The sequence below is a fragment of the Panthera tigris genome, chromosome A1, assembly GCF_018350195.1.
Source record: "Panthera tigris isolate Pti1 chromosome A1, P.tigris_Pti1_mat1.1, whole genome shotgun sequence".
Taxonomy (NCBI): domain Eukaryota; kingdom Metazoa; phylum Chordata; class Mammalia; order Carnivora; family Felidae; genus Panthera; species Panthera tigris.
Genome location: NC_056660.1, coordinates 195,347,028 through 195,368,673, shown reverse-complemented (window position 1 = coordinate 195,368,673; position 21,646 = coordinate 195,347,028). Strand labels below are relative to the sequence as shown.

At 55.0% G+C, this 21,646-nt stretch overlaps 1 protein-coding gene across 6 annotated transcripts in view; it reads left to right on the top strand.

The window, feature by feature from the left end:
* TCOF1 (treacle ribosome biogenesis factor 1) overlaps nucleotides 1-21,646 on the top strand; it is a 39,066-nt gene that overhangs the window by 12,754 nt on the left and 4,666 nt on the right. For 2 of the 6 annotated variants that reach the window (XM_042994287.1, XM_042994283.1), the window contains exons 9-24: nucleotides 162-395; nucleotides 580-744; nucleotides 904-1,086; nucleotides 1,247-1,498; nucleotides 1,589-1,786; nucleotides 7,253-7,390; nucleotides 7,586-7,771; nucleotides 7,851-8,054; nucleotides 8,214-8,354; nucleotides 10,782-10,892; nucleotides 15,158-15,344; nucleotides 16,611-16,729; nucleotides 18,187-18,300; nucleotides 18,631-18,877; nucleotides 19,398-19,483; nucleotides 19,980-20,160. In XM_042994287.1, the coding sequence (XP_042850221.1) occupies nucleotides 162-395; nucleotides 580-744; nucleotides 904-1,086; nucleotides 1,247-1,498; nucleotides 1,589-1,786; nucleotides 7,253-7,390; nucleotides 7,586-7,771; nucleotides 7,851-8,054; nucleotides 8,214-8,354; nucleotides 10,782-10,892; nucleotides 15,158-15,344; nucleotides 16,611-16,729; nucleotides 18,187-18,300; nucleotides 18,631-18,877; nucleotides 19,398-19,483; nucleotides 19,980-20,160 (2,746 nt within the window). The remainder of the gene's footprint in view (nucleotides 1-161; nucleotides 396-579; nucleotides 745-903; nucleotides 1,087-1,246; nucleotides 1,499-1,588; nucleotides 1,787-7,252; nucleotides 7,391-7,585; nucleotides 7,772-7,850; nucleotides 8,055-8,213; nucleotides 8,355-10,781; nucleotides 10,893-15,157; nucleotides 15,345-16,610; nucleotides 16,730-18,186; nucleotides 18,301-18,630; nucleotides 18,878-19,397; nucleotides 19,484-19,979; nucleotides 20,161-21,646) is intronic. The other 4 variants (XM_042994298.1, XM_042994289.1, XM_042994316.1 and 1 more) reach the window with 4 other exon arrangements.

The following is a 21,646-nucleotide window of genomic DNA, read 5'->3' as shown; positions in this document are numbered from 1 at the left end:
GAGGACCGGTTCCGCTCTCTGTCTGCCAGGGCCCTAGACACGCTTGGAGCCCTACCCCTTCTCCCCTGCGGTGTGCGTGGCGTCCTTTGCCCTGTCCGGCCTCTTGTGTCTCCTCACGTCCACCATTGTGCTCCCTCCTGATTCTGCTTGTCTCCCTCTAGGTGAAGCCTTCAGGGAAGACCCCCCAGGTCAAAGCTGCCGCAGCCTCTGCCAAGGAGTCCCCTGGGAAAGGGGCCCCTCCAGTGCCCCCTGGCAAGGCAGGGCCTACAGCTGCCCAGGCTCAGGTGGGGAAGGGGAAGGGGAAGGGGGAAGAAGACCCAGAGAGCAGCACTGAGGAGTCCGACAGCGAGGGGGAAGCGCCAGCAGCCGTGCCCCTAGCCACGAGCCCTGGTCAGGTGAGGCTGCAGGACGCCCCGCAACGGTGCGGTCTGCCCCATTCTGGAGAGCCTGTCTGTCGGCTTGTCCCCCCCCCTTCCACACCTTGGGTCCCGTGCCCTGCATTTGCTCTCCTCACCTGGTCTTCCCTCACGGCTAGTCTCCTGTGGGCTCCTGCCCTGATCCTGTCTTTTGCTACTCCAGGCAAAGCCCTTGGGGCAAAACCCCCAGGTCAGAGCAGCCTCCGGTCCCGTGAAGGGGCCCCCTCAGAAGGCAGGGCCTGCAGCCACCCAAGCAGGGAAGCAGGAGGAGGACTCAGAGAGCAGCAGCGAGGAGGAGTCAGACAGCGAGGGGGAGGCGCCGGCCCAGGTGAGCTCCTGCCTGTATGTTTCTTCCTTCCCCCTCAGTGTCAGGAGCCGCCCCCACCCACCCACACGCTGACTCTGTTTGCCCTCTTGGTTACTGGTGTCTCTGCACACAGCCATACTTTGTGCTCCCTCCCCTGATCCTGTGTGTCTCTCTCTGCAGGCAAAGTCCTCGGGGAAGATCATCCAGGTTACAGCTGCCTCACGTCCTGCCACGGGGCCCCCTCAGAAGGCAGGGCCTGCAGCCACCCAGGGCAAGGCCGAAAAGTGCAAGGACGAGTCAGAGAGCAGTGAGGAGGAGTCAGACAGTGAAGAGGAGGCGCCTGCAGCCGTGGCTCCAGCCCAGGTGGGCCCGGGAGGGGCTGCCCCACAGCCTGACCTGAGCCACTGGCACCCGTCGGCTCCCCGGGGAGCTGTGGGGAGGCATGGCGGCGGCGCTCCGCCCCGGAACAGATGGGGGCTCTGAGCTCAGGCTCCTTCTTTAGCTTCTGACTTCTTCCTCTCAGGCAAAACCAGCTATGAAAACACCCCAGACCCAGGCCCCTCCAAAGAAGGGCACCCCCGTTACCCCTGCACCTGCCAAGGTTCCCCAGGTGCGAGTGGGCACGCCGGCTCCTTGGAAGGCAGGAGCCGCATCCTCTCCCGCCTGCGCCTCATCCCCAGCTCTGGCCAGGGGCGCCCAGAGGCCCGAGGCCTCTTCAAGCAGCGAGGAGTCGGAGAGTGAGGAGGAGACCACTCCTGCCCCACCAGCAGGACAGGTGAGGCCAAGTTGGTCTGGCAGATTCGGGGCTAGTCCTCTTGTCGCCCTTTGACCTCCTGAGATACGTGTCTGTTCCTTGTCATTCCAGGCAAAGTCTGCGGGTAAAAGCGTCCCGGTGAAAGCTGCCTCTGCACCCACCAAGGGGTCCTCGGGCCAAGGGGCTGTCCCAGTACCCGCTGGGAAGGCAGGGCCTGCAATGGCCCCGGCTAAAGCTGAGGTGCAGGAAGATTCAGAGAGCAGTGAGGAGGAATCAGACAGTGAGGAGGTGACCGCAGCCCCAGCCCAGGTGAGGCCTGCGAAGAGCCAGCCCATCCCGCCCACACCAGGGCCCGGGGCAGGGCTGAGGAGGGGCTTTTCTGGGCTGGGCTTGCCCCTGGCTGTGCAGAAGCCTCGAGAGCAGCCTCAACTCAGCCTGGTTCCCCACTTTTTACTCGGTCTCCTCCCCTGTCAGAGGTGCAGTCTCCCCCATGGCCTTCTCAGCTCCCATTGAGACTCCTTATGCCACCCGCAAGCTCTGTGGAGCGCTCCTCTGCCTGGTGCTGCCCTGTCTCCCTCAGGGAGTTCCCAGTCTAGATGGGGGCGTGGATGTGCACACAGGCTAGTCCAGCATAATGTGATAAGGTGGAAGATAGATCATGTACCTGGGTTACAGCGGGTGGTAGCGTCTCGGGTTTCCCCAGAGGGAAGGCCTCCTGGAGGAAGTGGCATTGGAATTGTAGGCTTGAAAGATCTGGCCAGGGGAAATGGAGTGTTCCAGGCAAAGAAACCTGCCTGTGCCCGGAGGGTGGGAGAGTGCCTGGCCTGAGGGAGCTGCCCCGAGCAGAGCATTTTGGTGGGATCACTGGGGGAAATGATGCAGTGGCAGACAGAGCAGGGGGCTTGGAGCCAGACTGCCTGGGTTCAAGTCCTGGCCCCATTTCCTACCAATTGATTCCTACCTATCAGGGCCTTTACTGACTCTTCTGTAAATTGGAAATTAGCCGTCACAGGGTTGAGAATTTAATGAGCTCTCACCTACCGTACGCAGCAAGGGCCCTGTGCACACAGCAAGCTCACTCCTCTGCCTCCCTTAGGGTGGGCCAGGCTGATGGGGAACAGAATCAGGAGTCCCCTCCCAGCCTGGAAGAGTTGAGCTGGGAAAAGTGAAGATGGCTCACACCTCATGCTCACCCATGGCTTATTTGTAATTGTCGCTCTTTTTTTTCCTCCCCAGTAACCACTCACAAATTAGTCATTTCTATTTTCCTTGTACCAGAGCACGTGTTTTCTATGGGATTTTCTTTTGTCCCCCTCTCACAGTTGCCTTGTGGGACCCAGGGTCCTGTGATTCCCCTGTGATTTGACAGGTGCGTGTGGGCCCTGTTGGAGTCCCAGCCCAGCAGCTCTTGTCCCGTTTCCACGCTGCAGACACATTCCAGACCAACGCCTGAAAAGTGTCACTGTGCCCATCGCCTAAGTATTTGTCTCCCCATCTGAACCTCCCACCAATACCATTAGATAGGTGTTCATTTGCTTTCGTTTCTGGAGGAGGAAATTAGAGCTTAGAAGAGTTGTTTGCTGACCAGCTTCAGCTCAGCAAGCCAATGAGGGTCAGCTGGGCCTGCGCCCCAGCGTGCCCGCCTCAGAAGCCTTGGCCTTTTATGCTTCCTCCTGCTCCATTTTGGCCCAAACTTTTCCAACCACAGACATGATTATGTTGTGGGGCCTTACTTCCTCCCAAGGTGCAAAACAAAGCGGCTAATCCCTCTCTAGGGGCCCAGCTTTCTAGCCTGGTGCCCTGTCAGGAGATGGTGCCTTGCCTAATTTCAAGAGGCCTGAATTGCCCCCACTGAGACCAGCGGGTCTGATGGGAATCTTATCTGGAGGATAAGGCTAATTAAGCTCCTGTTACGGGGTTAGGAGGATTAAATGAAATAATACTTGTGTGGCCTCACTCTCAAAATGCTGTCTGTACATACTAAGTGGGTTCCACACTGCTCAGTGTAGCTGGGGTCAGAAGTGAGACACGTAGCTGCTGGTCTGCTCAGAGACCTCACACAGCTCAAAGGAAACCATCCATGTGAGAGCTGAGGTTCAAAATAATGTAACAAAGACAGGATTGGTTCTGGAAAACCAGATGTGCCAGAGACCAAGGAAGGAGGTGATTCTTGATTGAAATGCTACAGGAAGAGAGCCTTTGTGTGAGAAGGGTGGGAGAGCTGGTCAGTCAGAGTGTGAGGAATGGCTGCGTGAGTGGTAGAGTGCCTTTGGAGTCTGACCTTGCCTTGTATGTTGATCTTCCATCCTGTGATGACGTTACATTTGCTTATCAATTTTCATGGCTTTTATAGATTCCCTAGGGTTTTTTATATATAGATCTTGTTGTCTGTGAATAAAGACAGCTTCACTTTTTCCTCTTCAATCTAGACGGCTTTTATTTCTTTTTCTTGTCTTACTGCACTGGCTAGAACCTCCAGTACAGTGCTGAATAGCAGTGGTGAGAGCAGACACCTTTGCCTTGTTTTTATTTTAGGGCACAGCACTCAGTCTTTCACTGTTTAATAGGATGTCAGCTATAAATTTTTCAAAGATTCCCTTTATCAGGATGAGAAAGTTCTTTTCTTTTTCTTTTTTTAAAGATTTTATCTTTAATCTCTGTACCCTCATGGGGCTCGAATCCACAACCCCAAGGTCAAGAGTCACATGTTCTACTGACCAAGCCAGCCACGTGCCCCAAGCTCTTTTCTATTCCTAGTTTGTTGAGAGTTTTTATTAGTTGAATTTTTGTCAAATGCTTTTTTCTGTTGAAGTGATCTTACTGGTTTTTTCCTTTGTTCTATTAATGCAGTGTATTACGCTTAGTTGGTTTTCAGGTGTTAAATCAACCTTTTGTTTTTGTGATAAGTCCCACTTGGTCATGGTGTGTACTCCTTTTTCTTGCCAGGTTTGGTTTGCTCATCATTTGTTAAGGGTTTTTGTGTTTATATCCATAAGGAATACTAGTCTATAGACTTCATGTGATGTCTTAGCCTGGCTTTGGTATTGCCCTGATAACTGGCCTCAGAAAATAAGTTGGGTGGTATTCTCTCCTTTGTGTTCTGAAGGTTTATGTTGGATTGGTATTATTTCTTCCTTAGTAGAATTCACCAATACAGCCATCTGGGCCTGTATTTTTTGTGTGTGGAAGATTTTTTGGTTTTTTAGTGTTTATTTTTGAGAGAGAGCATGCAAGCGGGGAAGAGGGGCAGAGAGAGCTGGGGACAGAGGATCCAAAGCCGGGTCTTCGGTGACAGCAGCGAGCCCAGTGTGGGGCTCAAACTCAAGAACTGTGAGATCATGACCTGAGCCGAAGTTGGACACTTAACCAACTGAGTCACCCAGGTGCCCTGAAGATTTTTAATTACTGAATCAATTTTGAAAATTGACTATTGGCCTATTCAGGTTTTCTTCCTTCTTGAGTCAGTTCTATTTTGTACCTTTTAGTGATTTTGTGCATAGTTTATAATTTCTGCCTTTCTAGAAACTTGTGTGTTTTCATCTCCATTGTCTAATTTGGTGGCATAAATTTGTTCATAATATTCCCTATAATTCTTTTTAATTTCCATAGCGTCTATAGTGATGTCCTGCCTTCTTCCTAATTTTCGGTAATTTGTGTTTTCTATTTCTTGGTCAGCCTAGCTAAAGACTTACCAATTTTGTTGTTCTTTTCAAAGAAACAACTTGTGGTTCCATTGATTTATTTTGTGGTTTTTATTTCGTTAATTTCCACTCTGATGTGTGTGTGTGTGTGTGTGTGTGTGCGCGTGTGTATATGTATGTATGTACCTACCTATATTTTAAGAGAAAGTGGGGGGCAGGAGGGGCAGAGGGAGGAGAGAATCTTAAGAAGCCTCCATGCCCAGCAAGGAGGAGCCTGATACAGGCTTAATCTCACAACTGTGAGATCATGACTTGAGCTGAAATCAAGAGCTGGAGACTTAACCCCATCTGCTTTGATCTTTATTTTTATTACTCCTTCTTTTGGAGTAATTTGCGCTTCTCTTTCTAGCTTAAGATGTGCATTTATTTTTGAGAGTGCACAAGCGAGAGAAGGACAGAGAGAGGGACAGAGGATTTGAAGCAGGCTCTGTGCTGACAGCAGCGAGCCTGATGTGGAGCTTGAACTCAGAAACCGTGAGTGAGATCATGACCTGAGCCAAAGTCGGAAGCTCAACCTACTGAGCCACCCAGGCACCCCAAGGCGGAATCTTAAATTGTTTATTGTATCTCTTGTTTTTCTTTCTTCTTTTTCTTATTTTTTTAAAATTTATTCACGTATTTATTTGGAGAGAGTGCACACAAGAGGGTGGGGGGGCTGGTTAGGGAGAGAAAATCCTAAGCAGGCTAGTGGAACACACACATACCGCCCCCCCGCTCCCCACTGACATCATGAAGCCCTACACCCTACTCAGGACCCATCTCACAAAATATGAGATCATGACCTGAGCAGAAAAAAGCAGTTGGAGGCCACCGGGTCCTTCTCCTTTTTTTCTAATGTAAGTGTTTAATGCAGTGAATTTCCCTGTAAGGACTGCATTAACTTTATTCCATGAATTTTGAAATGTTGGGTTTTTTATTATTCTTTGACCCATGGGTTATTTAGAAGTGGGTTAATTTCCAAATATCTGGGACTGTGCAGATTACTTTTTGTGGTTGATTTCTATTTTGATCCCATTGTGGCTGGAGAACATATTTGGTATGATTTCAGCCCTTTTAAGTTTACTGAGACTTGTTAGGTCAACTTTGTCCTGGTGTCTTTTGTTTTCTTAAATGTATGTAAAACACATTACTTCCCTCAGGATGACTTTTTGGTGCTGATGAGCACCTTGACCTTTATCAGACACAGTCTGTGCTCTAGAGGGTTTTCTTTCTTGAAGTCCTGATTCTTAATTTTACTTGGTCTTGTGTGGATGAGGGAAGCTGGGCTGTGGGGGATGTCACTGATTAGGTGGCCTCTCTGAATGAGGCAGGGGCCTAGACAGGCTGTCAAATTCCTCATTCTACTTTACATCAACAGGCTTTGCTTTCATACTCTTACCAACAATTTCACAAAGATTTTATTCTTTGTTGCTCTCATCTCTCTAGTCTGTGTTTGCTTGGATACCCCAACAGGCTTTTTGGGGATCACCTGGATAGCCGCTAAGATTAGGTGAAATGGAAGAAACAACAGTGGTTTTCTATCTCGTTCTGCCATGCTGAGTGTCGGCTCCCACCTCATAGACTAAGATGGCTGCTTGAGCTCCAGCTGTTACCTCAGCATTTCTTCCAGTTGGGAGGAAGAAGACACATGTTTTTTGCATGTGTAAGGATGTCGAATCGTGTACTCAACTTCCATTCTGTTAGCCAGAAGTTAAATTCATGGCTGCCTAGCTGAAAAGGGGCCTGGAAAACACCTGTGCTCTGGGTAGGCTTGTACTTAACTAACATTAAGAAAAGTGCTCACGATAATAAGTTTACAGGAATGCTTATTATGTGCCAGGCACCATGTTAAACATTATGAATCTGTCATTTAATCCTCATAATAAACCTGTGGGTGGGCCTTGTTATGACCTCCATTTTACAGAGGAGGAAACTGAGGCCCAGTGAGGTCAATGATTTGCCCAACTTCACACAGCCATTAAATGGAGGAACAAGAATCCAAGCTCGGGCCTCGGACTCCAGAATCCATGTTCTTGGCTAACCACCCTGCTGCACCTCACCTTGTCCGTTCTGTCATCCCTGTTTCTCCTTCTAGGTGAAGACCTCAGCGAAAACCCCACAGACCAAAGCTAACCCAGCTTCCACCAGAACAGCTTCAGCCAAAGGGGCAGCGTCTGCTCCCGGAAAAGTGGCCACTGCAGCAGCTCACGCCAAACAGGAGTCCCCGGCCAAGGCAAGGGGGACCAGAGGCCCCGGGAGGTGCCAGAGGTGGGGTGGAGAGGAGGACCAAGCAGTTGCCTCCTCCTGGACAAGGGCCCTGCGTGGGCGGAAGGGACTTCCGTACGGTCACATCGTGGGTGGGGCTTAATCGAAGTGGAACCCTGTCATCGACTTCCTTCCCCAATACACTTACCTCTTCATGACTCAGGTAAAGCCAACAGCAAGAACCCCCCAGAGCAATGCTGTCTCAGTGAGGGGCCAGGGGTCTGTGGCAGCTCTGGGGAAAGCAGTGGCCACGGCAGCCCAGGCCCAGCCGGGGCCAGTCGGGGGCCCACAGGAGGGCTCGGAGAGCAGCGAAGAGGAGTCAGACAGTGACGGGGGAGCCCCCGCTCAGGTGAGGCCCGGGGAGGACCGAGAGCAGCCCCGTGCTGTCCCTTTCACTCCCTCCCCTGACTCTGTTTCTCTCACTCCAGGCGAAGCCCTCGGGGAAGACCCCCCAGGTCAGAACTGCCTCAGCCCCTGGCAAGGGGTTCGCCAGGAAAGGGGCTGCAGCAGTCTCCCCCGGGAAGTCAGGAGCTGTGGCCACCCAGGCCAGGAAGCCAGAGGAGGACTCGGAGAGCAGCAGTGAGGAGGAGTCTGACAGTGAGGAGGAGGAGGAGGCGGCGGCACCAGCCCAGGTGAGGCCTAACGAGGAGGCGGCTGCCACGCGGGGCCTCTGAGCCACCGCCACCCACTCCTCTCTCAGAACTTGGGTTCGGGGCCAGGTGAGGAACGAAGACCAGATCGAGGCTTGACTCCCGGATCCTTATCCCACCTGCTGTCTTCCATGTCTCTAGGTGAAACCTGCTGTAAACCCCCCCCAGAGCAAGGCCTCCCTGACGAAAGGTGTCGCAGGCACTCCTAAATCTACCAAGGCCCCCCCAGCACGAGTGGACACACCTGCCCCACAGAAGCCTAGGCCAACGACTCCTGCCAAGGTAAATGAGGCCAAGAATCCAGAGATGTCACAGGGAGTCTTGAGGAGGCTTGGACTGGGAGGCAGGTACCATGCGTCCCCTGGGGAGCTGGAGGGAGTCCCGTCTCTCACCTGGGCCCTCATGTGGGCGTGTACATCTCTCCACGGAGAGCTCATCTGGTGTGAAGCCTGGGGAGTGGAAAGAGGGAGGGAATGAGGAACCAACTTTTTTTTCCGGATGGTCTTCCTTCTGTTTGCAGAATGCAGCAGGAGCAGCTGTGTCCTGTAGAAGTCCAGGGGGACAAACTCCAGGACTTCTCGGGCTCAGACATGTGCTGGAAATGATGTACATAGGCCTGGTGGTCAGCATCGAGCCTCGGTGTCAGGAGAGACCGTAGCGGGTGGTGGCAGCCAGGGCAAACTGGAGAGCTCTTGCCCCATCTAGAAACACGGTCCCTGTCAGCTCCAGCAGCCAGTTGTGACCTTGTAGAAATGTACCCTTCAGGTGGCCAGATCTTTTGTGTTGTTTTTTGTTCTTAATGTATGTTTATTTTTGAGAGAGACGGAGACAGAAGGCAAGTGGGTTGGGCAGAGACAGAGGGAGACACAGAATCCAAAGCAGGCTCCAGGCTCTGACCTGTCAGCACAGAGCCTGATGCGGGGCTCGAACTCATGACCATGAGATCATGACCTGAGCCAAAGTCAGATGCTTAACCGACTGCGCCACCCAGCTGCCCCAGATCTTCATTTCTTAAGGGGAATCGCTGTGCCAGGCTGAGCCCCATCCCCTCTTAGATTCCTGTTTTCTTCACGTGTAAAACAAGTACCAAGAAGTCTGTTGAGCACTCCTAGCACTGACTTCTGCCCTCAATGCATGAGACCAACTACAAGTGCCCTCTCTTGCTGGAAGACATAGAGGGATAAAAGATGTTGGCCCTGCCCTCAGTGGGACTTGTAGTCAGTAGGGCAAGATGAAGTGGCTGTATTATTGAGGAATATTCTGGTAGTGCTCTGTCCTATGGAACTGGGAGAACAGGTCTCTGAGAGGCCAAAAGAGATGATTGAGCAGAACTTGAAGGAAGACCAGGGGTTCACCAGACAAAAAAGTGGAGCTAGGCACTCTGGGGCCCGAGGGCAGGGGTTGCCAAGGGGAAAGGATGTGAAGTCAGGTGTGTTCCACAAAGGCCAGCCATCCTGTAGGCAATACTCACTTCTAGTTGCTTGTTACCAGTACCATTTTGGGGGGGCCTCAGTGCCAGACTAAGACACAAGGGTCCCGGCCGTGTTTAGACATGCAGTATTTTGGTGTGTTTTTAAGTTTCAAGTGGTTTCCTGTATCAGGACATCTGAATCTTCAGGAGAAAACCTAACTGCAAGACCTTAAAGGGGATTGGCCATCTCCTATTTTTGGGTACAACGTTTTGGGGTAACGCTGCTCTAAAGGTGGTCCATTCAGCTCGGCATCATTGGTAACCTCGATTTCTTACGCTCTACCTGCCTCATTGTCGGGGCAGGGCTGCAGCACCTCCAGAAAAGCTAGGAAGTCCCCCAGCTGACCTCCTTACCCCTTATCTCCTTGTCCAGATCTAGGACATGTACTTCCCCTGACCAAAAAAAAAAAAAAAAACCAACCCCAAACTGCTCATTGGTAAGGGTCTTGTGGTTCTGTGATTGGCTGGGAGAAAGGGCCACCCTCCTCAGAGCCTGGTGGGGGGCAGAGAGACTACCAGAGCAGAGTTGGGGTTCTGTTAGCAAGGAACACATGGGGGCATGGCAGTTGCAGCGTGGGTTGTAGCTGACCCATTTAAAGATTAGGAAGTGACACCATTTTCGGGATCTTCTAGTGTCTCTTGAGAAATTGGATTCGGGCAACCTAGGTGGCTCAGCCACTTTGGTGCTGGGCTGAGTAGTGAAGAGGGGCCTCTGCCCTGCCCTGGGCTCCCCTGAGCTGGTTTCCCCCGGTGCCTGCTCCTCTGGCCCCCCGACAGCAGCTTCTGCCCAGCCAGCCTTCCTCGTGTATGCCTGGCCTGGCAGGAGGGGATGGCAGCCTTGGGCCACCTCCAGCTGGCTCCTGCCTTTCCCTGGGGGTGTTACAGCCAGATGTGAGCTGTGCTGGGGCCGCTGGCTCACCTCTGCAACCTCATCCTGGGCTGCTCTGTCCTCATTCAGACGCCTGGCCAACAGCACTCCAGCCCTCAGCTTTTAGTGGGTCTGACTCGCGCGTCCCTTTCAAGTCAGAGTACACTCGGGAAAGGGTGTTCGCAGAGTGGAAGCCTGTGTTTCCACTGGCTATGGGGCAGGCTAAGCCGGCAGCTGTCCTCCTGTGCGTGTAGTAAGGGGCCGTGCTGCCTTCCGTGGACAGCCAGCGTGTGTGAGGGTCATTGCTCACTGGCTGTGGTCCCCCTCAGCTAACACCTTCTCTCCCCTACCCGTCTGCTTGTCCCCTCAGAAGGAGAGTGACTCCAAAACTGCCAGAAGCAAGACCCTGGCCCCAGCACGTCCAGAGAAGAATGCCAGAGGGTCCTCAGAGAGCAGTGGCGAGGAGCTCCCGGCCAGCCAGGTAGGCCCTGCCTTCTCTTTGAGACACTGCAGAGTCAGAACAGGGCAGTGGGCCTCGGGTGGGCGGAGTGGGGGCGAGGGCAGCTCTTTGCCATTTAAACGGCACTTCACAATTTCCTGGACTCTTCCCTCTGTTTTGATACATTCATTTTCACGGTAACTCCTGAGAGGTGGGCAACAGAGCACCCTTGAACATTAGGCCTCAGAGCCAGTGTAGGGTCAACACCAGCTCTCCCAGCCACCAGTTCCATGACCACGGGCACACCTTAACCATTCTGAGGCCCAGACGTTTCCACTGGAAGCAGGCAGAGTAACAGTCCCCCTCCTGCGTCTGTGCTCTGCTGTAGGAGGGCACGTGCTTTTGCCCATTTGCTGTGTCAGGAGTCAGAGCCCAGTGAGTTGAAGTCAATTCCCCAGATACCCATGACCCATAAGAAGCCAAGGCGGAGGTAGACGCCGGCCCCCTGCCTCCCTGTGTCTCTGCTTCGTGTGTGGCCCTGGGAGCCTTCCCCACGGGGTTCGTCTGAAGCCAGGGGGCAGACCATGCTGGCGCACCTGTGGCACACGTTCACGTGCTCTGCTGCACCCCAAGCCCTCCCCAGCTGCACCCCTGAGGTTGGGACCAAGCCCCCCGGGTCTCCCCAGCTTCCTAAGTCTACAAGACTGGTGTTCAGACCTGTGTGAACCCCAGCCTTTCTAGCAATTTCTAAAATTGCCCTTTGTCCTCTAGCCCCAAGTACCTAGAAGCTTCTGCCAGGTCCCCTCAGGGACGCAAGTCCTCCAGTTACCAGATGAGTGGGGTCTCCTTAACAGTCTCCCACACATACCATACCATGTGCTGACCACTCCATCAGCAAGTTCACATGTGCTTGCACACCCCGAGTGGTGGGGCATGGGGTTCACTGCCTTTCTCTTCTCGGTAGCAAGGATTATAAAAATCCTGATGAATGGCTACATCCGACGTTGTTGGTCACTGTGTGTGTGCCAAGCACTGTGCTAAATGCCATACTTCGTTATTCTGTGTAATTCCTACAACAGCCCTGTGAGGGTAGGTCCCTCTTTTATTCCCATTTTAAGGAGGAAGGAATGAGGCTCAGAGAAGTCGAGCGACCTACCCCAGCATCACACGGCCAGTGCCAAGTGGACAGACCTGGCGTTTGAACCCAGGCCGTCCGGGCTCTGCCCGCTGCCCAGCACTGCCTCCCCACTCCTCTCCAGGGAAGGAGGAAGGCGGTTCAGCATTGCCCTCTAGCTCTCCATGGCACCCTTACGAGGCCGCCTTCTCTGTGCCTTCTCTGCTCCGGATCGGGACAGCTGGGAGGGAGGGGGCCGCCTCGCCCTCCTCTGCGGGGGCGGACTAACACAATTACCATGAACATCACGCTTAAACTGAACCATTTAATTGGTACGTTAGTCCTGAAGATTCTGGAGTCCCTGTTAAAAAAGAAGGACAAAAGTTGACATTTTGCGCGTTTCCCTAGGATTCAGGGAAGACGGCACAGCCTGGGGAAGCCGCAGCCTCCTCCTGACTGGGGGTTTTTAGCACCTCCGTCCTCAGCGCGCTGTGATTATTATCATTATTATGCATTTGTCAAGCACTTCTCTATTGACAAGTTTCACTCTGTCTTTATTATTAGCCCATCAGTGGGGAAAAGGGATCGGTGCCAGGGTAGTGGGCAGAGCCTCAGGCTGGGAGGTGGGGAGGGGATTGTGACTCCATTCCCAGGCTCCCTCACTGTGCCTCAGTCTCCCCACCTGCAGGGATGGGCTCCAGCCTCTTTCTCTGAGAGGAATTCCTGGGGGTGGTCTGTGGCTCAGCCCTGTGGTGCTGGCAATTGCTAACCCCAGGCCAGGGTCTGTGCTAGGTCTGGGGAGGCACTGTATTAAGAAGACATAAGCCCTGCCTTCAGAGTTTCAGGTGGAGTCAGAGAACAAGGCCTGTAAGGAGCTAAATTAGGGCATTAAGTGGGAGCCCTGGCATGGTTCGTCCTGGAAGGAGCTCCTGTCTGGTGCCTGGAGAACTAACTTCCAGTACGGCTCTGGCACAGTTTGCTGGTCACCCTGAGTGAGGCCACTTGCCCTCTCTTGAGCCTCAGCCTTCTCAGCCCATGGGGTGACATTCCCTGGGGGCTGGTGAACCACCGAAGCTCCAGGCTCCTCCTTGGAGGGTGGGATTTCCTGGCCCCTTAGGGCAGGGCTGACCCAGGACCTGTTAACTAGCCCCAGGCAGTTCTCTGAGGCTCTTGGGGTGCTTTCTTGGCTCTGTTCTCCCCTGCCCACCGCCCCCCCGCGGGGTTAACAGCCTGGGCTAGTCGGCCCCCTCCCCCACTCTGCCGCAGACTGGAATGAGGGCACAGTTGGAGAGCTCAGCTCTGACAGAAGATCCCCAGGTTTGCTTCTGCAGTGGGAAGGGAGTCCCTGCATTCCCTCTGGGACCTTGGTGCCCACAGGGCGGCCCAGCCTAACGTTCAGGCTGCCTCAGCTTCCAGTGAGTCTTTGACTGTCACCTCTGTATGTGTATGCTGTGCTTTGCAGTTTCCAAAGCGAATCAGAGCCCCTCTGGTGAGCAAGCCCAGGCTGGGATTACTAATAGCCCTTTCAACAGGTGGGAAACTGAGGCCCATGAAGCTCAGAGGTTGGGCCACATGGTGAAGTCTGGCAGAGGGAGGATCAGAGGCGGGTTTCCCCTCATCTGTGGGTTGCATGACCCACCTTTTCAACTATCCACTGCCACTGGACTACTGTCGTGTCCCTGCCCTCCGAGCCAGGCCCCCTGCGCCACCCCCGGCCCAGAGGCCATGTGGGCAGGTGGAGCAGGGAGGAGGAGGCGTTTGCTGCCGAGCTGCTTTTAACATCCCAGACGCTATTGTTTGCCTTGGTGCGTTCGGTGCCTCTCTTCATCCCCGACAATCTGTTCTTCTGTCTTCTCACATATATATAGATCCCCCCTCCCTCAACTGTAAGCCTTCTCCCACTTTCCATCCTTCTCTCTTTCATCATGTGGGAAGGCAGGCTCTGGAAGTGGCAGATCAGAGCAGCCGCGGGGGAGGCTGTTTGGCAAGGGTAGGAAGGGCCCCAGCCCAGCAAAGCTTCCACCCTCCACGGTTACCCCTCTGCTTTACTTTTCACGGTGCCTCTCCCACTGCCCCCCTGCGCCCTGGAGGTGGGCAAGACTGGGCCCTAGACGTCGGCCTTGGGCAACTTCCTCCTGCTGCTCCTGCTTCCTGTGTTTCCCCCCAGGCCAGACAGGGAGTGGAGCTCAGACCGAGTCTGACCCGAGGGTGGAAGGTGGGCTCATCTGGCGGCCTGACTCCTGGCTCCATGCGTGCGACGTGCGCTTGCGAGCGGTGGGCATATCCACTGGAGCTGTGACCCCAGCCTGGTCCGCGGGATCCCGAGGAGCTGCCGCTTTCTCTTGTCTTTTGCTGTCTCGCTGGAAGATGGAAAGCCTGCCCAAAGATAGAACAGCATCAAAGAACCCCCACGTGTCTTCCCCAGCCTCAGCGGGTCTGCATTCGTGACCAGGCTCGCTTCACGCAAACCCTCCGCTCCTTCCCCAGTACCCCGGCTTCCTTTTTTTTAAAGGACAGCCACCATCCAACGTCACCCCTGAGAAGCTGACCCACAAAGTCAGTGTCTCCATTTCCCGGATTGTCTCATGAGTAATACTCTTTACATCTGGTGTGTTCCATGGAGTCCCTTAGGTCTTAATGTGTTGGGTATTTCCCCCTTGCGGTTTGTTTGTTGAAGACATTGGCTCTGTGTCGCTGGGTGGCGGCACCCTGGGCCACGTCTCAGGAAGCCGCATCAGAGTCTCTGGGGTGGGGGCAGCTCGATGATGCACAACTCCTCAGGTGAATGTGTGTTAAGGCCCAGGCAGCCGAGGGGCGTGGTGCTTAGAGCACCCTGCTGGGCGGGCATCTGGCCCTGGCTGTGTTTCAGTTAAGCTGTGCGCCCTTGGGCAGTTCTTTTCTCCTCTCTGAGCTTAGTTTTCTCATCTGTACAATGGAGCTTCTGCTGCTGACCTCAGGGGTTCCTGTGAAGGTCCAATGGGCTCCTATTGAGCCGTGAGGTACTGTGCAGGTCTTAGCAGGTGCATGGCCTGAGGGTGAGCCGGGAGTGCCCTGGGCGGCTGGAATGGCCTCTGCCTTCCCAGCGGCCCTGAGCTCTCTGGACCCCTTGCCCTGTAAACCCCCACCCAACTTCCCCTTTGCCTGGCCAAGCCTTTAATCACTCGGGGGGTATGTTTTGTTTTTGTTTTTCAAGGTGATTAAACCCCCTCTGATTTTTGTCGACCCTAATCGTAGTCCAGCTGGCCCAGCTGCTACCGCCACACAAGCCCCAGCTGCAAACACCCCGAGGAAGGCCCGGGCCTCCGAGAGCACAGCCAGGAGCTCCTCCTCTGAGAGCGAGGATGAGGATGTGATCCCTGCTACGCAGTGCTCCATTCCCGGTGAGCACAGGCCTGTAATGCAGGGCTGACTCCCCTGCCGCACCTGCCAGGCTCACCTGGGAGGGACCGCCGGCACGTAACATACGTACGCATGCACACATGCATGCACCAGCCAGCACATCCACACGCACAGACCCCATCGAGGCCCGGAGGGGAGAGGATGCTGACAGAGTCAACACAGCATGTTGCTCAGGCGGGGCTTGGTTCATCCCTATAAGGAACTACCTCCTATCTCCATTTCTGGAGGAGTATTTGCCATGACTTCTGTGTGCCGACTCCAAGGGGTGGAACCCACACTAGTGGCTAGGAGCTGCAGAGCAAGTTTGTACATAATCTAAGGAAGGGCTTTGTAGTGAATGACGGCCTGAACAGGGTAAATGGTAGTGAGCCTCCTGTTCTTGCTCGTATGTAAGGAGGGTTAGGTGATCCCCAGCCAACCGTTGTAGGCAAGGATTGCATCTGTCAGGGGAGATAGTGCCATATCTGGGGTTTCTTTTACTTCTGAGAATCTGTGGTACGACCAACGACATCAGGAAAGTGGTTAATATTGTAATGCTTTTTGTGAAGATAGTAATAATACCTGATCTTGGTAGGCTAATTAAACACAGAGCAGCACAAAAGAAAGAATGTCCCTGTAACCCCACTGTCTGGAATAATTGTTGATGTTTTATAGCTGTTAACTTTACAAAAACTTAAGCTTTGTATGTGTTTTTGTAAAGTGAGATCATACTGTATGTTACCCTCAGGAATTTTTATATATTTTGACGTTACGTATTTACCATGGGATGCCTGCTGGCCACAAGGCAGTCCCTTGGGTGGACTTAGCCTAGTTTACGTAGGCAGGGCCGTACTAGAGGGAGCGAAAGGTTTTGTCTGGGGGCTCTGGGACTAGCACGAATGGTGCTACGGTGAACACGTGGACCTGAGCCTTTGCAGATGACCGTGCTATTGTTGAGACTCTTCTAAATGCACAGAGTCCCATTTGGTACCGGTGCTCCCCACCATTACTCAAAGTAGTGGCCTGGCCAGCTGAGGGGAGCATCGTCGAAGACAGAAGAATGGGAAGGGGCAAAGGGAAATCCTGGGGTCACTGCCACAGCACCCTGAGCTTGTAACGTGAGATGGTGACAGCTCCTCCGTGCAAGACTGAGGGAGGGCATTACACAGGCTTCTGCGGATGACATGAGCCCTGGGCCAGGTCCCCAGGCTGATATCGGGGATCGCTCTTGCGTGCACTGACTTACATCCTCCTCCGCTCCGTCTCAGCCACTAGAACAAACGCGACCACGCTCGTGGCCCACCCAAGGCCCACTGTCAGAGCCAGCAGCAGTGAGGCATCCGGTCGGGTGTTGGAAGGCAAGAAACAGGAGGCACCGGTCGCTCAGGTACCTGGCAGGCGAGGGAGAGGGAGGGCTGTGCAGGCCAGCAGGGGTGAGGGGCCCTCTGTCCCCTCGGTACCCGCACATGCTGCTGGGTGGGACTGCCATTGCTTTTGTCCACCCCCCCCCCGGCCCTGACCGGGTTCCTGGATTCCTTTGAGCTAGGAGGAAGCATCGTCCAAAGCACGGTGTCCGGGCTGAGCTGGCGCTGCCCCGCGCACTCCTCGGCAGCCGTTCCGGCTCGGCTGTGCTTTTGGTTTCTTTTTCTCTCTCAGTTTGGAATTGCCGGGAACAAACCTTGCACTTTTGTAGCGTGGATAGCGGTGACTTCCTAGCTTTCACCACTTTCAGTGCATTTCTGTTGGGTCTTTGCCTAAATCCAGAAGCCTGAGCAGGGTAGAGTTAATGGCTCGCTGTTCAAACAACGGAGCTGAGTGCTGCCCTTCAACAAGACAGTTGAGATTTGTCCAGGATTATTCAGGGCCCGAACCCAGGTCTCCTCACAGCCGGTCCATTGCTCCTGGGGCCATAGCGGTTAGTTTTTCTGTCCCGTTGCGCCTCATCCCTTCTGAGAGGGCAGGAGGGAGCACGGGTGTTGGGTGGGTGGCTGGGCTGCGGTCACTGCACCCAACAGCCTGCACCCATTCGGCCGTTCAGCCAGCAGATGGTGCCAGGCACTGGGGATGCAGTAGGAAGAAGGCAGGGAGCATCCCTACCCTCACAGGCCATCAAACGAGGACGCCAGAAAATAAAAGTACTCACCAACTGGTGGGTGCTTGAAGGAAAGAATATAAGCTAGAGAACAACGGGATGGGCCGCTTTAGGAAGGATCGGCAGGACTGGCCTCCCCAAGGAGGCTAGAGAAGCAGGCGAGCCAGGGAGTTCTCCAGCCAGGGAAACGCAGGTGCTGGGACCCTCAGGGGAGGTGCTTGGGGGTAAGAGACGGAGGAAGCAGTAAGGCGAGAGGGGCCGGTCCGGACAGGCCATGGTGGGGGACACGCGGCAGCAGAGGGGGCCTGGAGGTTTTCAGGGGGAGCCCTGCCCACCTCTCTTCCAGTTCTCTCTCCCCGACTGCTGGCGTATGTGGGAAGCAGGAGCGGCAGGCACCAGGGAGACTTTGAGGAGGCTGTTGCAGCCACCCAGCTAGAGACTTGTCCGTTGTGAAGGCTTCGGATTGGGTTGGGGGACTTTGGGTAGGGGCCCAACTGCTTCCGACCCCTGGGCTAGAAGCCTTTGGATCCTCTGAGAATGATACGATTAGCTTATAACCTGAAGCCTGGCCCCATTTTCTGCCCACATGGTGGCATTGCCCCTTTGACTGTCCCTCAGTCCCCCACTCCAGCCCCATGGCTCCTTGTGCGGTTACAGGTCCCCTCCCGTGCCAGCCAGTATCTGTCCAGGGCACGGCATAGATGGCATCCTAAGAACTTGGGAGTCTCAGGGCTGCCTGTGGCTGTCCACAGGTGACAAAGAGGAACCCTGCTCACCTCCCGCTGACTCAGGCCGCCCTGAAGGTCCTTGCCCAGAAAGCCAGTGAGGCCCAGCCTCCTGCTGCCAGGACCCCGTCTTCAAGTGGGGTGAGCTGGGGGAGCCGGGTGGTGTTGGGGCCAGGCCCCACCCTGGAGGGGACAGTAATGAACGATTACAGAGCGCAGAAGGGAGGGCCCAGGAAGGGGCCCGAGTCCCAGGGCCAGCATTTGCCTGCTGTGTGACTGTGACGTGTACACTTGTCTCGTCCCCATACCCCGCACTCTCTGCTCCCTGGTCTGAGCATCTGTGGGAGGGCTGAGGCCTGGGTGCAAAGCAGCTAACAGTCGCCTAGCTGTAGGGACACTGGGTGTTCAGGAGGCACCAAGACTTATTTCCCTTCTTTTTTTTCCTTCCACTCTCTTTTTTCACCAAATTAGGTTGACGGTGCTCTGGGAACACTCCCTGTGATGAGTCCCCAGAGAGCCCGTGTGGAGGCCAAAGTGACCAACAAGTTCAGGAAACCTGAGGTTCCTGTGGTCCAGCAGGCCACGGCCACCCCTGCAGGACGCCCCAGAGCCAAGGCCTCTGAGACCTCCAACGACAGTGAGGACAGCAGCGGCAGCTCTTCAGGGAGTGAGGAGGATGCTGATGGGCCCCAGATGGTCCCCTCGGCCCACAGACTGGGTGAGGGTCCCAGGAGGGGAAGGCTCGGCGGGCCCAGAGGAGGGGAGTGAAGGCCTGGTGGAGCCCTGAGTTCAGGCCTGTGCTCTGGATCTTCACTTGTTCTGCATCCTGGGCCTGGTCATCCCATGCTGGGCCTCAGTTTCCCCACCTGTGCAACCCCATGAGGAGGTTGGTCCAAGTGATGTCAGACTCCGCTGTTTGACCACTCACAGCTTTTTCGTACCAGGCTCGTAACTGGTCTCCCAACATTCCAGGGGCATGCCCCCTTCCCCACCCCCAGAAAAGCAGAGAAGCGGAAGTAGGGCCTCAGGAATTAGAACAGAAGGTTTTGGCATTTGGATGTCTTACTTAGAAGGCTGCAAACAGCCGTTGACCCTGGAAGGGAGTCATAGGAGCAGGTAAAGCCTTGGGTGGGAGGGCGGGGGGCATGTGGAAATCTCAGGCCTTCCTGGGGCCTCCCGGAGGGCTCTGCCTCACCCCACGCAGCCGGCCTCCCAACAGGGTGCCTGTGCTCCTCCAGTAGGTCCGGCCCCCTCCACAACGGAGACCTTGGTGGAGGAGACCACAGCAGAGTCCAGTGAGGACGAGGTGGTGGCACCCTCTCAGGTAACTGCCAGGGAGAGGGCTGGCACCTCAGGGGCCTTGGGGCGGGAGCTCGAGGCCACCTGATGCCTGTTAGGCCGAAGCCATCCCCCGCGGCAGGGCCTGGTGTCCCTGAGGCCAGGCGGTCTCCTCCGCTGAGGCTCTATTTCAGCCTAAGGCCATGAATAGTGGACTCGGAGTCTGTAGAAAGGGCTTGCCTTGATTTTAGATGAGTCCCGGAAGGAAAGATATTTTGTAACAGATGGGATTTCTTTAAGGTTATCTTCTGTACACGGCAAGCGCTAGTGATTTTCCATTCGCCTTAGCTGTAAGAAATTGTCTTTTTAAATGTGCCTGACGAAAATAATGCACTAATTAAAATAGTGCAGGAGACCCATACAAAGGGCTAATGTGCCCACCACCGACAGGGTGGCCCGACTTTAGGGGCACCCCAGCAGGCCCTGTGCTCCAGGGCTAGGTGGGGCAGGGTTCCAACCTCGTTCACAGTGGGTTTCTTCAGTCTCTCCTCTCAGGTTATGTGACCCCTGGGCCAACTCTGGCCAGTTCCCAGGCTTCAAAGGCCACTCCCAGGACAGATCTCGACCCCTCGGCTTCCTCTACTCCCGCCACCAAAGATGCCCCAGACGGCAAGCAGCAAGTGGAGCCCCAACAAGTAGCAGGCACCATATCCCCTAAAACAGGTGAGTCAAGGGCCACAGGAAAGACACAGTGGGACCCGGTGGGACAAGGCAGTGGGCCCCTTCTTTTTCTCCCTCAGGAATAGTCCCACCGATAGGGTTTCTGTGTGTCACCAGGACCTTTCCAAGCAGGGCCTGGTGCCCCAACGCCCAGGTGTCTGGCCGTTATGATACGAGACAGCCTGGAAGTCGGGTTATCCAGCTTTGTGGGATGCTGGTGCATCTGGTAGGGTGAGCCCTGCCTTAGAGCAGTCTTGGCTCTTTCTAGCTGTGTCTGTTGACAACTGGGCTCGTGGTATGGGGTGTAAGGACTCGGGAGCTCAGACAAAAGGCAGGAGCCACGTTTGGAGAAGCTGCTAGCACATGGCAGAGACCCCCGGTGATGGACTGATTTGTTGTAAAGCCTCAGACAAGACCCTGGGCCACTCTCGGCTTGTGTGTCTAAACAACACAGGGCAGGGTAGATCCATCTAGTCAGCGTCAAGGCATGGCACATACAGAAAATAGTCACGTGGTATGAGGGCAGACTAGAGTGCTGAGGTCACCCGGCCAGGGGCATCAGCCAGCCCTGACTTGCCAGGGCTAAGGGACAGGGATCTCAGGTGGGCATGCCTGGGCCAGCTCTAGGGATTCAGTCCCCAGCTTTGGTGTTCCAGGGTATTTGTAGACAGGAAGCAGACAAGTGGGCTTCTGGAGGAGGAGGTTGCCAGCAAAAACTCCGCCCTCCTCAGCTGCCTTCTCCAACCCCGACCTTTGCCAGGAAGCAGCAGAGGACCGAATTGGGCCTCCCTCTGTCCCGGGACCCCCTCCGCTCAGCCTGCCGTGTCCACCTCCCCTCGCCCACCACAGCCCTGGAGCCAGAGCCGCTTCAGAGTTTGCTCCCTGGGCCCAGTGCATGCTGTGGGGCACAGCCCCCAGCCCCGTGATGTGGAGCTTGGCCGAGTCACCTGCGCACCTTCCAGAGCCCTGCGTGTAGGCATTCTCATGCCCATGAAGCCCAGAACACAGTAGAGAGCTGCCGAGTCCCCTGGGAAGTTAGGGGCAGCGTTGGGACACTGCCGACGTCGGCCCCCACATACACCCCATCCGTGGCTGTAGCTGCAGCTTGCCGGCACGGGTCAGCAGAGGAGTCATTGCTCACTTTCTTCCCCAGTGTTCTTTGTGAGAGGCGGGTGCGACAGGGAGACATTTTAGAGGGGGCTGTGGAAGGCTTTTTTCACACGTGTAGTCAGCACACAATTATCAAAGGAGAGCAGAGGCGTGGAAAATTCTAAACAAAGGCTGTACCAGAAGTCCCTCTGGCAGGCAGCAAACCTGCTTAGTCAGCCGCCACGTGCTTATACAGCATGCCCGTCACCCCCCAAGCTGCCCTGTCCCCTGACCAGCTTTCACCGTGAGTCTCTGACTTGGAATAGGGCCCTCATTGTTCATCTGAGCTCTTACTTTACAAACAGGGAGACTGAGACCCTGGGAGGAGCGTAGCCCCAGG